Here is a 15,814-nt window from a genome sequence, read left to right as displayed (position 1 = left end):
GCTTGTGGTTTTTTAAGACACAAAGGCAGTATATAGTTATTGAAATGCTTTTGACTTTTTGTTTCTTCTTTTTTACAAGCTTCAGCCCCATTAGGAAGGGGTTTCCAAGTAAGTAACATCTGTTGGCTTTTGTCAGCAATTAAATTGTTTCAATTTAAATCTGTGGGTTTATGTCCATGCTCGTAAATCTGTGTGTGTTGTCACAGTCAACACCTGCATGTTACTTGTTACTGTTCCCGGTAGGGAAATTACACTGAGGAGAATAAAAGCAGATTCTGATGTAGCACTGTTATCTGTCAGGCTTCTCCATCAGTTTTTGTGCTTTTAATTCCCCCCACAGAACTGCAGAGGTATCAAGAAAAAAGAAGGAAAGAAGAAAAAAGCTGAAGAGATACCTGCTGATCGGTTTGGCAACTGTTGGGGGTGGAACAGTGATAGGTGAGGCTTGCCCTAGGCATTTTGGAGACTTGCTTCTGAATTGCATGTACAGCACTAGCCATCATACCTTTTAGCCCAAGCTCTAATTTTAAAAGAGTTCACTACTTTTCTTTGCCAGGCTGAAGGTAGTATGTCACTTAAGATACCGAAAAACCACCTCAAACAAAAAAAACAAAACCACCAACACCAAAAGAAACCAAATCCAAGAAAAGTATTTTCAGCCACACAAAAATAAACCTGAAAGAATTAGCTGGAAAAGTTATTCCAGTTTAGCTTCAGTGGCTGGGGGACTTATTAAACTGAGGCTGTTATCCTTAAAAAATGTTTTCTCCTTTTTGCTCTTGTGTTGTTAGAAGATCAGATATTCCAGCTCTCAGTTCAAGATAATGTGAGACCAGATCAATGTTTCCTAAGCAAATAGGGCATAGCTCACCCCAGCATACCACACATGCTTCCTTTGACTTCTAAATTATTCTTCATTTGTACTGAAGTCAGTCAAGGAATCTGTGCAGAGATTCAGGACCTGGGGAGGGTCTCAGAAAGCCCCTTCAACGGTGATCAAAAAAGACCATAATTTGTACTCTTAGTTGCATTAGCAGTACGCACACAGCACAGGGACATGACTGACTGTGTTTTGTCAGTGGTACCAGTTTGGTGATATTGCTTGTTGCATCTTCAGGCTTGACAGGGGGTCTTGCTGCCCCGCTGGTTGCTGCAGGAGCTGCTACTATCATCGGAAGTGCTGGAGCAGCTGCTTTAGGTTCGACTGCTGGAATTGCTGTCATGGCATCCCTTTTTGGAGCGGCTGGAGCTGGCCTTACTGGTAAGAGAGCAACGACACATTTCTCAGCTACTGAGGCACAGGATCATGTCTGCAAATGCAGAGCTAATGACTTAACTGAGCTCTGCAGAGCAGGGGAAGCAATACGAGGTGTAATCTTAGGACTGTGACATTTTTATTTCAATGCTGATTAAGATACTGCATAGCCCCTGATGCCCAAGTAGGAGAAGAATATTCAGTATGTGGCTAATGAAGGAAATGAAAGCTTGCTGCTTTGGATTAGAAAGATGCTGCCATGGAGAGCAGCAGCTGTTACAGCTGATGTCTGGTCTGCAGCAAAACAAGCCTTCTGCTGGGATTTCCTCAGATCGCACAAGCTCAGAAGGATCATGTTGGCGCCTTACCAAGCTCTAAGTAATGCATGGACTGGCTGAGGGGTTCAGAAAGGAAAAAAAAAACCCTATTCCAATTACCCGAGTAATTTCTTATGAACTTCTACTGTTATCAGTCTGTCCTGGCTTTGTGATTTCTAAGACCCATGTTTCTGCCTTGCTGTGTGTAGGATACAAGATGAAGAAGCGTGTGGGAGCCATAGAAGAGTTTGAATTCCTCCCACTTACTGAAGGAAAGCAGCTTCATATCACCATAGCAATTACTGGATGGCTGTGCACTGGCAGATATGGTAAGAACAAGAGGAGGAGACTGAGAGAAGCCTGGCGAGCAGTGTCTGTGTTCCACTCCAAGGCAGTGCGCTCTCATAGCACACATAGCACACACAGCTCTTCCCCACACTTGCGTGGCCTGATAAGTAAAACAGATCAACTCTCAACATAAAGACTTTGAAACCCAACCTGCAATCCCAATCAAAGCAAAGGAGAGAGGGCAGTGAATTGGTAGTGATAGTAGGCTTGGTAGTAGTCATAGCAGGATTGTTTCTCTTAATAAATGCTTTCTGGTTTTGCTAGGAAAGGTCTGTTTGGGGTGGATGATTTCCAGCACTAGTACAAAGTGTCTCACCTCTCTCTCTTATTTTTATCCTCCAGCAATTAACAGAAAATAGCATCTTTTTTCTTTCTTGGTATCTGCCAGCTAATGAGGTTTATTGGCAAGAAAGTTCTGTCAAGTAAATCCTGTTAAGCACAGCACTCAGGAGGTGAACATACAGGCAGCCACCTTGAAAGGTCTGTAGTGTTTTATTTTCCACGTAGCTTGTCATATAAAATATGTCAACTGTCTGCTGATGTGTTCAGCAACCTGACTGAACAGCTGCCAATTTATTCTGAAGCATCATAATTAACAGTGGATATTATTAAGGATGTCTCTGTCCTGTTATTTTTGCTCTGCAGCACTGCGCCTTGGCTTTTCTCATTGTCTCTCTGCCAGGGGTCCAAATCCTTGGGGTTGGAGGGCTCCTAGGCACTGTTACAAAGACAAGTGTGTCCCTTCAGGAACCTTTTTGTGTCTGCTTGCCCTTAAAAGGGAGTTACAAATGACACACATTCTTCTTCCATAACTAGCAATCTGCTATAATGTTTAAAAAAGCAGAACTAGAATGGTCATCTGTTTTCCTCCTTACCGCTGCGTGTGTCTATTTACACACTTGCCTGACTCCTTAAAACAAAGCGACTAGCGACAGGATTTTTATGGAATTTGCCAGCTTGTGATTTTTGAGCTCCCGGTAGCTGCCTATCTGCACGTTCACAGATTGGACAGTACATTGCGGTGCAATCGGGCATGGGGCTCTCTCATGGCACTTTGGTCAGCAGCTGCCCCAACCTGCCCACATCGTTCGGGGAAGGAACAGTGTGGGAAGGGGTTTAGTTAATTAAGGTGAAAACTGCTTTGCCATTCACAGTTTATCTACCATTAATAGCATTGCCAGGCCCCTCCTGGCCACTTAATACAAACTCCACTACAAGGAGGAGAGAGAGTATGGCTTAAAAATTGTTCTTTTAGCCAAAAATTAGACTCGCACAGTGGAAATTATCCATTATCTCTCAAGCATCCAGGCACTGCTTTTGAGTAGCACCTGGAGGGAAAAAAAAATTAAACTGAAGTGGCTAACAAGGCTAGATGACAAAGTAAAAATAATTGCAGCCTGGATCTGCAAATGCAGATTCCTTGCTTTCAGACAGGGCCATTACTGCAATCCTTGCCCACCTAACTGAAGTGCCAGAAAGGTGTTTTATGGTAGATTTTGACAAGATCTTATATATTTTCCATGCTTCTGGTCCCACTGAACTCAGTCCATGCAGCCATTCCGCACTTCATCTTCCTCAGGACAGGCCTTCCTTTGATCTATATGACAAGATGGAGCTGCAGGACTTGGCCAGATGGCTGATGATAGGAGGAATGTCCTTCATACCTGACATAATTAGTGTTAATGTCCATCTGTCTTGGCAGTTTCTGAGTCAACTGAATGGGTCATTAAGTCTGAGCCTGTCCACACTGAAGACTCTTTGCCAGGGCAGCTAAAGCTGTACCGTTATTTGCAAAGCCCAAATTTATTGTAAGGCATTGGAAATGCAGAGTCTAAATCTCACAGTATTTTTAAATATGATTCTTGATCATCACAGTATATCACTATATTCCAGTGTCCTGCAGGTTCACTTCTGATTCTCTATTGGGCTCGTCTTGCCAGGAGTCAGCCATTGTTGTTTTCTCTGAACTTGAATTCCATCTTTGCAACCTTTCTCAGGGAGCTTCACAGCACCATGGAGCAGCATGTTGCAGTCAAGTGAGCAGTATTGTCTGGCCTGGGAATCCAAGTACTTGATGGAGCTTGGCAACGCCTTAGATACCCTGCTGAATGGTTTTGTGAACATGATGGCTCAAGAAGCCCTAAAATTCACCGTCTTGTCAGGTAAGAACCTAAACGGTATCCGATCGGCTTGAGTGGGTCTTGTGCAGTTTCACTGCTGGTGTCTGTTTAAAGGAGCTTTTCTAAACAGAGAAGATTTCTGAGAATGCATGTCCCTTGGACCACCCTGCAGAAGTGGCCTGAGAACCTTCTCTGCCACACCTGTAATTCAGATTTGCTTTCCTGGATTGCTGTGCCTCTGTGTCATTGACTTGTTTGTTTAAAATGACAGCTGGAAACACCTTCCTTCACGTGTGACTGTGTTTATTTCTCTGTTATTACACTGTGGTTTACTGCTTTACATAAACCTTTCAAACACGCAGGTTACATTCATGCATGGTGTCTGTTTGCCTCTGTATCAGAACATCAGATTCTTTCTTATCTTTTGTCTAGCAAAACATTTCTCAGATCAGCTCTTGAGAAAGAAGAACTGGAAATGACAAAAGGTCCTAGGCTTAGCATTTAACTTCAGTGAACCGTCTTGCTTTTGATGTTTCCTAAGAGCAGCCCAGATTTGTGACTATGCCGTGCTGTTTGTTTTGTGTGTTGCAGGTATTGTGACAGCCTTGACTTGGCCAGCTTCACTCTTGACTGTTGCCAGTGTCATTGACAACCCCTGGGGAGTGTGTCTCCATCGGTCTGCTGAAGTAGGCAAACACCTAGCACATATCCTGCTCAGTCGACAGCAGGTAATTGGCTAGAAATTATCCAGAATAATGGCTGGAAGGGATTTGGCCCATGGAGATTTAAGTTTTATAGTCATGCTAGTAAATTATCAAGTGGTATCCTTCCAAGGAGACAAAAATTAATAATAAATAGAAAAATGAAAGAATGCTACATGAAGGTGACCAGCATGTATCTTGTTCACTGGGGAAAAACAGGAAGTCCCAAGTGAATCAGAGAAATCCTGCTAAGATCCATTCCATTTAACCTAAAGCTTTTCTAAATGAAGCAGAAGAGATCCAGGTCACAAATGACAGATGGTGTGACCACGTCACAAAACAGCCAGGCCAACTCACCTAGTGGAAATCTGAGAACAGAAAGTAAAGACAGATTTAGATAAAGATAACGGAGAAGAGAATACAGAGAGTTAGAAATATTCACTGGTAATTAAGAGGTATTAGCAAAACAGCATAAGAGAAGACCGTGCAGCAGTAGATGCACCATGAGCCATGTTTTTGCCTCCAGAGAAGCAGAATGGGCTGGTACCTGAAAGAAGTGGCAGAAATTATTGACCTTCCCTGGGAAAGCTTGCAAAAGATGTTCTGCCCCGCAAAAGGCTGCCATTATTTGCTGGGCTATCACTGGCATGGAGAGAGACTGGTTTTTGCTGGCCACATGTTCGTCTCAAAGGCACACTAGTCCTGCATCTATTATAGAGGAGCCCTATGGGAGCCACAGCCCCAGAGGTGCATGTCATAACAATATGAACAGCAGAGTAAAACCAAACTTGATTTCTCATAAAAATATAAACCCAGGAAAGGCAATTCTTTTATATAAGCCCTTTGTTTTGCTTGGGGGCATTTGTTACTGTCTTAAGCATTTGCTATTGTGAAAACACACATTCCAACGTGCTGGAGCATCTAAAACTAGTTAGTGTATGCCTAAGGAGTCCATTGCACACCTGCTCGCTGGGTAATACAAAGACCAGTTTTCATTGTTGTGGAGATTAGGCTCTCTTTGATCTTACAGAAAATCTTATTAGGCTATTCAAAGTAAAAGCTTACTCCACATCATTTTTTGTAACAGCTACACAGTGCTGCTGTTGTTCAGTTTTAAATCTAGAAGTGGTCAATATTTTTGTAGGACAGCTTCTTCTGTTTATTGAAACATTTCTAAGAAAATTTTGCTCCTTGAATTAGGCTTTCATTTGGAAATTTCAAAACAATGACAGGGTCTGTTTTGTTTCTGTTTGAAACGTCAGCTTTGTTGTAACTTCCGATTATTTAATTCTTTCCACTGATTTTCTGAATATCAAAAAATACAAAATACTCAGATATGGAGAATTCTCAGTGTTGAGCTGTGCGTAACTTTGAGGAGACACAACCCCTTTGAAGTCAATCAAATCACTCAAATGTTTGAAAGATCATGCACAAGCATAAGCACTTTGTGGATCAGGGTCTCGGGGATCCTGCGGCCAGTCTCTCTAGGCCTAGAACAGTATTTAACGGCATTTTCTCCTTTCCTTCTTTCTTAGGGCAAGCGACCTGTTACACTGATTGGTTTCAGTCTAGGTGCAAGAGTCATTTACTTCTGCTTGCAAGAAATGGCTCAAGAAAAAGGTAAAAATCACCTTCTAACTTTTTCCTCCTTTATTTTCCTTACTGCTGGTAGAGGAGTTTTTCTTCCAAGAGGAAGAGTTCTTCTGGAACAGAGCTTGGGTCTTTTAGGATAGGACAAAAACCTAAAAAAATGCTTTTGAAATGCATTTGGAGCCAAATTCTACTGTCATTTCCACCAGTTCAGTGGATTAAATCCACTGCCTTCACTTGAGGTTCTCTAGTGTGTCAGTTTGGTCTCCAGCCTGTAAACAACAACTTGACATTTTGTGACATTCGACTGCTAGATCAGTCTGTGGGCTGCCCACGCGCCACTGTGATCTTGGCAGAGGATGCTTTGCCTTTATTGGAAGCTCTCTGTAACTATTGTATCTGATTCCCTGAGTCCTCCCTTCCATTTAAGTCACTGAAATGCCACTGTCATCTGCTATTTTCATGGTAATTTTCCCCCAAAGTCAAGTATAAAACCATCTGTCAATTTATTACCCATTGTGGTTCTGTTTATTAATAGATTCTATTTTTAATTTAGAAAAAGAATAAAATCATGATGATCAGTTGATGTAAATTGCATCTTGGAGTTGAGTCAGTAGTGAGTGTGTTCGTGCAGCCTGCCTTCCCCCCTGCATAGCAATTTAATTCATTAACCATTTAGCCTCACAAAGAGTCACTAATAAATAAGGAGTTTTATAAAGGAAAATGTTCAATGAAGTCCAATAAGGTGGGAATAGAGTCAAGTGAGGACGAAGGAGGTCAGCATTTTTTCTGTCAGCAGCTGCGTACCAGAGCTTCACTTCTGGTTTAAGATGGAAGTCCTCAAATACAGGAATTTTGTTCTCAAAGTAAATCTAATCAAATCCAGAATGATCCTAATGTAGTTATACTGAAGCCAGAACCCAGATTCTAAGCTGGCCCTAGATCTACTCTTTTTATATCCTGAGCATGCCAGGGGCTGAGATATTTTCAGGGTTTTATTTAATGGTCTGCAGTCTTTCACTGGAATAACATGGGACCACAGCTAAGTAATATGTGAAAGGAAACCATTAGGGGTCTTCAAGGTTGGCTGCTATTCTAAAGAAATCTAAGTATCATAATTATGTATCGTAGCAGCTCCCCACTGTACACTAATTTTTCAGTTCCTTAATTGAATTATGAAAGCTGAGCTGTTTGTGAAATGAAAAGCAGCATGTTTAGTGCAGATTGCCAGGGCGTTCACATGCACATTCCAGTGCAAGCCACAGAAGGAATGGAGCTGGGACCTGGGACATCTGAGACTGATTTGGGTTTGGACTTGGATGTCTCACACAAAAGAAATACAAGGCCTAGTCATGCAGGCCTTTTGTATCCAGATGGCAGTGGCATTTCTGAGGACAAATAAATAATCATGATTATCCAGTGAAACACTATGGCAGAAACTCAAATTCTGTTAAAAAAACCCCACTCTTCTGCAAAGCAATTAAATAACCTTTGGGATACTTCATCAGAAATGAGTTTGGAAGCAAGAGCTTAGTAGGTTTCCAGAAAATGACATTATAGCAGAAGATGTAGTAATGACCCATCAGAGACAAGTTATTGCATGGGAAGATCATTGGTCTGATTTCTTCATCACAATTCCCATGCATTTTTGTAAATAAAAAGTGTAAACTAATGAAAACTGATAATGGCTGTTACCACCAGAGCCTGAACCTTGAAACCAAACTGCGCACCACAGGAGTGAGGTATCATACAGTATGTATTTGTCTGATACTGATCGCAGTGTCCTACAGAACTGCTTATGTGACCAGTATCGCCACTGGGTTATCATCTCTGCTGTGGTTAAGTATCAGGAACGCGGCTGCCAGACTGTGGCGTGAAACACTGTCCCAGTGCTGCATCTGCACAATGCCCAGAGAAAGCTAAATTCCACCCCTGTTCTCTTTTCAGTGAGGACTAACGTGATGAGATGCTTTCCTCTTTGCCCAGTGAGCTGTACCCTAAAGGCACAGCAAAGCACGGCTCCCAAGGACTGGTGGTGACCTCCGGGTCAGTTTGTATCTTCCGCAACTTTTCTGGACAAATCATCTTACTAGTTTTTCATTTTTGGCCATCAGTAAATCCTTCCCCCCCCCCCCCCCCCCCCCCTTTTCCTGCTTGTGCAGACTTTATTGTTCTTCATCATACAAAAAAACTAGCAAACTGCGAAATACATTTATCTAGAGTGTCAGCAAGTATGTCCGTGATCTGTTCTCAGGTTTCTGTCTCCCTCTGTCAACATTAAAAGAAAAAGAGTATTTTTCAGCCAAGGCTAAACATTTTTGTTCTGAGCAAGAAATAACCTGCACAAAGGACCGGAGAAACAAAAGCTTCCAATACCTTGCCCAAATGTTCAGGATCCTGATGAATTAGCTGTTTGTTTATTCAGTTGGCTCACACTGTGGCCATGGAATTTAGTACCTTGATTGGAACGAGCTCCCCATTTGCAAGGCTCTGGGTTTCGTTTTCATTGCCCATGATTATGGGAACAGGACTTTATTGCTCACAGATTACACTAACAAAACTGAATTGCTCTTTGCTGTTCTCAATTGGCGCAAAATTTGCTTTGCAATAAGAAATAATACCACCAGAGCTCTTTTGGGTTGTTGTCAGGTGCTGGAATTTACACTGCAGAGAAAGATGCAGGCACTGCACCCAGCTCCAAGTCGTTTACTGCTATCAGGGAAAGGAAACCAATTGATTTACATTTTAAAAATCTAGCCAGGCAGTGCCTCTCCGTCAAGACTTAATGTGGTATGCAGTCATTCTCACTTTCACTTCCCCGTAAACTTCAGCATATTATTTTATGAACTGCAAATGCCAGCCTGAGCATGGTTTAGCTCACATCTTGCAAACTCTGGTCTCCCACAGGTGGGGAGTATGGGAGTGCTATGCCCATGAGTCTCCCAGGACGTATGCTGCTGTGAATTTCATTTAACTGCTGTGGCATCAGGTGCTTGATCTCTCTTTACAAAGAGGATTTATGAACAGATATTAATATATCATTTAGAAGTTTAGGAAAATAGCAGAGCTGCCCAATATTTCTCATTCAGTCATTAATTCTACAGAAATTCCCCACCTGCAGCGGTCTGATAAGAGGGGGAGATTTATTATGCTTAAAAGTCAACATTCCTTTTCCGTACATCATGCCCTGGGCATTCAGGTTGAAGTACCCTTCAAGAAAATCAAACCAGTTTGACAGATTATCACTTTGTGTTGGCAAATGCCTTATTGCTAGTTCCCAATCAATATTAAGAACTTGGGAGGTTTCTGTTGCATATACAGGTCATGTTTTTCATGAACTCAGCTCTAAGGACTGGTTGCAGGCAGAATTTATCATGCTTAATATATGACATTTGCTCACTATATGGAATGTCAGTCCCTTTTGCCTTTTTCAAAGCGTAATAGTTCAGCTCTGTGCTAAGCCAGGTCAATAGGTCTGTGGAAAGAACCTTCCCCAGGTTTGCTGCTTGAACTGCACCTTTCTGGACAGAGGCCAGGCCACTACTCCCTCTTGCCATCAGCCTGGTTCCTTTCACTGTCTCAGGTTCTTTAATTTTCACATTTACTGGCTCCAGCTGGAACTGCAGGCACTTACCATTTATGCAAAATTATATTTAAGATCCTCCCTTCTGTTGTTTCTATCTTTAAAATTTAAACCACAGAAATGATGATTTTTCTATAGTGCACGTCTGAACATACCCCTTCTTCATGTACATGTTTTCTGATCCGTCTTCTAAATCTGAGCTGTTCTGCTTTCATCTTAATAGACTCTCAAGGGATCATTGAAGATGTGGTCTTACTGGGAGCTCCAGTGGAAGGAGAAGCCAAGTATTGGAAAGCAATCACAAAAGTGGTGTCGGGCAGGATCATAAACGGTTATTGCAGGTCTGTATGAGCTCAGTCCCCTGCTTCATTATCCTACTGTCACATTGAAAAGATACTGTACATTTTAAACATTTTGTAAGTGGATAATTTTTCAGCTGGTGAGTACATTGATTCAGCAGTGTCGTAGTCTCTTCCGTCCGGAGGTCTGTTGCCTGCATTAATTGGAGATGACAGTCTTCAGGAGACACTTGAAGGCTGTTCTGCTTTTACACTGGAGCCTGAGGTGCGCAGTGTGTAGGTTCTGTTCATACAATCGCAGTGTTGTATTGCTCTGGCAGCTTAAAGCTGGGTCAGTTTGGTTTTGTGCATCATTTGACATATTCTAAGGCCCCTTTAAATCTCAGCTTTATGTAAAGGACTATAAATACGGCTGTTAAGTTCACTGACAGTTAAAGAATGTGAATTCAAACCTATAAAAGCTTTGAGACACAGTTCACTAGGGGCTGCTTATAGGGAACAAGATGTAAAAATTGCAATGGAAGGGAAGGAGCTGAAGCAAATTGAAGATTTTTTACATCTAGAGTCAGTTTCTGGTCAAGATAGTCCATGTGAACAAAGGAGGTATAGCTGGAATAGCTGTAGCAATTAACTAAGGATGTGAAAGAATAGAAAGGTTACCTTGAAACCAAGTATCAGCCTTTTAAAACTGTGCAGACAACTGCTAGGCAGAGTTGTGAGAGCTACTGGGCGAAAAGAGGGAGATTCAGAGGCACAAAACAACTGAAGCAATTTTATAAAAGCTATTAAGAATTCAAGTGACAGTTTCAAATCTAATGACTGTGTATTGGAAGATAATTGTGACAAGAACATTGCTTACCAGCACAATTAGAAGATGCGAAATTCAAATGAAGGGATGAAGCAAGGAAGACTAAGAGCATGGGCAAATAAATTGAGAAATAACCAGGCAAAGATTAGCAAAGAACATGTAAATGCCAGTCAAGACAGCTTAGAAAGCCATGAGCCCTCAGGTCAAGGACAGTTGGAAATGCTGTTGGTACTTTACATATACAAATACAGAAGTATGCCTACATACAGACATATAAGATGAGGAAGTATTGTGTTCATGTGCATCTTAACACAGTATATTAATTTACAAAGAAGAATTAAATAAAAGAATTAAAAGCATTCAAGATTAAACCAACAAATTATTAATCACATCTGGCAGTTAGGCTGAAAATTGCTGCTTTTGTCCTTTTTGGATCACAGGAGGTTTTATGGATGCCAGATGTGCACACCAGTTTCAGTATTTCTTCACTTGACATAAGGAAAAAGCAATTGCTACCTCCTTGGGAGTGCTTCTGTGTTCCTCCAAGAAGCCATAAATGACAGCAATTGTTGCATATAACTGAATCTGCCCTGGCAAATATCGTTCCTCCCTGTGTTATACAAAAATCAATTTCACTGTAAAAAGCTCAGTGTATTCATTTCCTATAATGAAAAAACAAACAAAACAAAAACAAACAACAAAAACTTGTTATAGTTTCTAAGCCTGCATGTACTGTTGGAATAAAATAGTATGTGTGTTTGTACCTCTGTGTGTGCAGTAATTTGGTTAGTCTCTGCTTTGGCAAGCCCATGTCTTGAATGTTGAATGAAAAATGACACAGAAATTGTAGCTCGTTGCTCACAAATAGGAAGAAGCAGGTGAGGAGACTGTCAGGAAATATTCCACTATGCAGGTTCTCTGCTTTGCCCTCAGATGCTGAATTTGAGGGTTATGCAGTTAGCACGAGGGACAGCTAGAGGAGGTAACTGAGAGACAGGGAGAATTTATGTGGGGATATTAGATGTGAGAGAAGGATTATACAAACGTTTTGTGGTGAGACCTCACCTGATTCTGATTTCTCTGGTCTCGTGCTTATACAAATTGTGGCCTCGTTCTGTCACTTGAGGAGTAACTCTATTTAGGTCAGATGAATTACATTGAATAGAATTCCTGCAAGATCAGATTTGGGCCTAATTTGTTGAGCTTCAGCCCACTGCAGCTTGTCTCCTTTGGCTTTGAAGTCTGAAAGGATATGGAGAGTGAAAGCCAGCTGTCAGAGCTGTCCCATCCGATTTCACAGCAGGGTTACAAATTCCTAGTGGGAAACCTTAACGAAATTAGTTAGACTCACTCAGCTTTTGAAAGAACCCATGCCTGAGTAGTGTGGATGTGTTGCAAAGACTTTGCAGAGCTCTGCATAGACTTAAGAATTCTAGGATAGACCATTTTGGAATGGACAGGAGCAGCCAGAAACAGCCACCTGTGCAGATGCACTTCACCTTCTGCCATCACAGAGTACAAGTACCACTCACATCCAACTTAAATTTACTCTGCAGAGTGTAGTGGTGTTCAGGTGCCCAGATTTTATGCTGTTGCTCAGTGCAGAAGAGGTTATGTATTTCCAAAGGACGCATCACCTTCTCTCATCATGCTATAGTCTGCCCTGAAGCTGTCACAGTGACTTATGGCAATACTTTACAGTGGGAACAAACTCTTCCTAGTTCTGTCATTGAACCCAGGTATTTATAGAGTACCTATAAATCAGGAGCAATCCAAGGAGCTTCACAGTCGATATTTATGTCAGCAACATTGGTATTGCAGGCCTCATCACGTTTACAACTGTCTACAGGCTGGAGAACTTCTGCCTATTAGTACATTAAAAAGATTAAATATGTGAATGTATTGCAATCTCTAAGCAAATACAGGAATAAACAGAAGGGGTCAGATTTTTAAACATGCGGCATGTAATAAGACTACACCCGTGAACGAGGATTAAATTCAGATTTACACAGATACCTTGCCCTGAATGCGGCAACTGCTGCGATTCCTACATCAGACAAAGCTGCAGAGGTCTCAGTCCAGACATCGCTGTCCTTCCCTGCCCTTCTACCCTCCTCGTGGTCTGAGCAGACACATATTGCACGGGTTTGGCAACAGGATTTATTCACGCTCTTCTTCTGCTCTGCTCCTAGGGGCGACTGGCTGCTGGGATTTGTATACAGAACCTCTTCTGTCCAGATCAACGTTGCAGGCCTCCAGCCAGTCGACTTGGATGACAGGAGGATGGTAAACATGGACCTTTCGTCTGTAGTAAGTAGCGCTTCTTATATCATCAGTTTTTGTCAGCTGCCCTTTGCTTGCAGCACTGTAACCTCACACTCATCGATTAGGAGATGACAAGATACTGCGGAGAGCACCTCTGTGTACATGGTCCCTCTTTCCTTTCTTTGAGATAACTCTTATCTCAGACTTCACTATAGATTTTGTTGGCCCAGACAGCACTCAGTATTGAGCAAAATAATGAGAATTTTTCCTCTCTTGCTGGATATCTTTGGGGTTTTTTTGTTCTGAAATATCTCATACTGGAGACAGACAATGCCATTATTCTCTTGCTGTCTTGCAAGCCCCCAATCAGTGGGTAGGTAGGATCAGCAGCTGAGAAACATGGAGCTCAAACACCCAACTGTGGAACAGGTGCAACCTGCAATCTGGTCTTGGTGGAGTCTTCAGCGCTGTTCAGGTTCATCCAGGGTCAAGTTTGTAGGCCTTGTACCTTGGTCCCCTGGGCTGCACTGATGCCGTGGTGCAGGAACCAGTCTGTAATTACAGAAGCTCTGTGATACCGCCGGCTGGTTTGCCAGGTCCTGGCCTGGGCTGCCGCCTTTTTGGAGTGGAGGTCTCGCGCAAGCAGGAAGCGATTCACCTGGTTGTCTCTAGGTATTTAGTTTCCTCAAAGCTATCTGGTGTCATTAATGATAAGCCACTATATCATAGGTCTAGCCATATTCAACCCAATTACCTTAAGCAAACTAATGATCTTACTGCCTTATCTTTACTCATGAGCGAGCTCTTCCACAAAAAATAATGCGAATTTAGCGTGTGTATTAATTTTCACAGTAATCTTGGACATGCAATTTTGTTTCTATGTATCTTAGATGTTTTAATTCATTTTTCACTCTCTGCAAACTGGACTGAAGAGGCTCAGCACAAAGCTGAGGATACTTCCATGGGCATTGTTCCTGCCACGACTCCTCCCAAATGTCCCCACAAGCTGGTAGCGATTGTCAACGTTGCTCTGCAGCCAAAGGCACTTTTAAGCGCTTTCAGATATTTTTGAGCACCAGCCCACTGAGCCTATAAATATGCAACTGTTACCAGCTCATTTCATTCATTATAACTGAGCTATGTACAGCCCCTGCCAGAAAACACAGGACTTAATGCTGTACAGATAAAACAGAGACTTTGCAGAACAAAATACAGGCTTCCCAGAAAGCAGTGGTATAGTAGAGGCTTTTAAGCATGGTCCAGTACTGTAGCTGTTCTCGTATCTTTGCATCTTACTGGGTTGTCGTGGACAGCATTTCCACATGCTCTTACATCTATTTTTTCACCATCCTCAGATGGTCGCCTGCGAGCAGCGGCATCTGTTGCTGGCGTGAAAAGCAAAATGGCCAAAGATGTTAAGCAGCGGTGGCATTAGGGTGACTTTTCCTGACAGTTCAGTCTGTTTTATTCTCCTCTTCTTGACTTCTCTTCAGAGACCCTCTTTCTGTTGACCTTCTGCTTCCTGCACTCTGAAACCCCCTGGAGTCCTGCAGACTTTATCCTGCCTGGCTCACAACAGCCTCTCCGCTTTTCCCCCAGAGGAGCAGTATTTACATTTCAGCTAAATGAATAATGCTTGCAGAGCTGCTATCTGCTAATCTCCTATTGTTGTACATCTGTATCCATGCTGCACGATGCCAACAGACAAATCCCAGTGCTGTTCTCATTTCAGAAAGAGCTGACACTTTCACTTGCTTAATCTTACTGCAAAGCATTGGGGGGAATAAAGAGCAACCCCCACAGGGGGAAAGACTATATTAAGTAGATGTCATTCTCTTGATCCATTTTCCAGACCATGGAGCTTTATGAAAAGAAATACACTGCATTCTTGTGAACATTTTACAAGTAAAAGGAGCAAGAACAGGGAAGGAAATATTCAGGGGCAATATTTTTTAAAGTGGCAAGAAAGCCAAGATGGATTTTGCTGCAAACATAGTGCAGTAGCATAACAGAAATACAGAGAGAGATATTTTCTATAATAGGGACCAGCTCCATCCCTGCAGATGCCCTTGCTGGAGGTCACCGTGAGTCTCCTGCCAGGAATAAGAAGGGACAAGCTGTGATAGAAGAATAAAGCATAGCTGATGCAATGGTGTTCAGCATGAAAATATTGTGCAAGCAGGCAGCCTCAGCATTTTAGGCATCTCCCAGTCCATCCATAGTGAAAACTGGACTGGAACCAAAGAGCTGGGTTGTCTTTGCTGTGGTAGCACCAGAATCCTCAAATGAGTGGAGGACTAAGAGACCTCGGTATAAGCAGGAATTCACCTTCAAGGCATTTATTGCATGTCTCTCTTAATTAGTATGTTTTTTATCTGACTGTCAGTAAAACTGAGAGAAAAATGTCCTCCCACTCAGCAAATGCAGTTATAAAAGCCTTCCTAATGGTTACAATGGCACTGATTTATTCAGTAGATTTATTTGACAGCGCCTGTTACAGAGACCGAGGAAGTAACTGAGCTGTAGTG

General features: G+C 42.2%; 1 protein-coding gene across 4 annotated transcripts in view; it reads left to right on the top strand.

The window, feature by feature from the left end:
* TMCO4 (transmembrane and coiled-coil domains 4) overlaps positions 1 to 15,814 on the top strand; it is a 41,229-nt gene that overhangs the window by 14,468 nt on the left and 10,947 nt on the right. For all 4 annotated transcript variants that reach the window (XM_056333532.1, XM_056333529.1, XM_056333531.1 and 1 more), the window contains 8 exons: positions 341 to 438; positions 1,118 to 1,261; positions 1,782 to 1,901; positions 3,918 to 4,082; positions 4,632 to 4,768; positions 6,277 to 6,361; positions 10,138 to 10,255; positions 13,214 to 13,331. In XM_056333532.1, the coding sequence (XP_056189507.1) occupies positions 341 to 438; positions 1,118 to 1,261; positions 1,782 to 1,901; positions 3,918 to 4,082; positions 4,632 to 4,768; positions 6,277 to 6,361; positions 10,138 to 10,255; positions 13,214 to 13,331 (985 nt within the window). The remainder of the gene's footprint in view (positions 1 to 340; positions 439 to 1,117; positions 1,262 to 1,781; positions 1,902 to 3,917; positions 4,083 to 4,631; positions 4,769 to 6,276; positions 6,362 to 10,137; positions 10,256 to 13,213; positions 13,332 to 15,814) is intronic.

This window comes from Falco biarmicus, chromosome 3 (genome assembly GCF_023638135.1).
Source record: "Falco biarmicus isolate bFalBia1 chromosome 3, bFalBia1.pri, whole genome shotgun sequence".
In the NCBI taxonomy this organism is placed as follows: Eukaryota; Metazoa; Chordata; class Aves; order Falconiformes; family Falconidae; genus Falco; species Falco biarmicus.
This window is presented reverse-complemented; position numbering and strand designations above follow the sequence as displayed.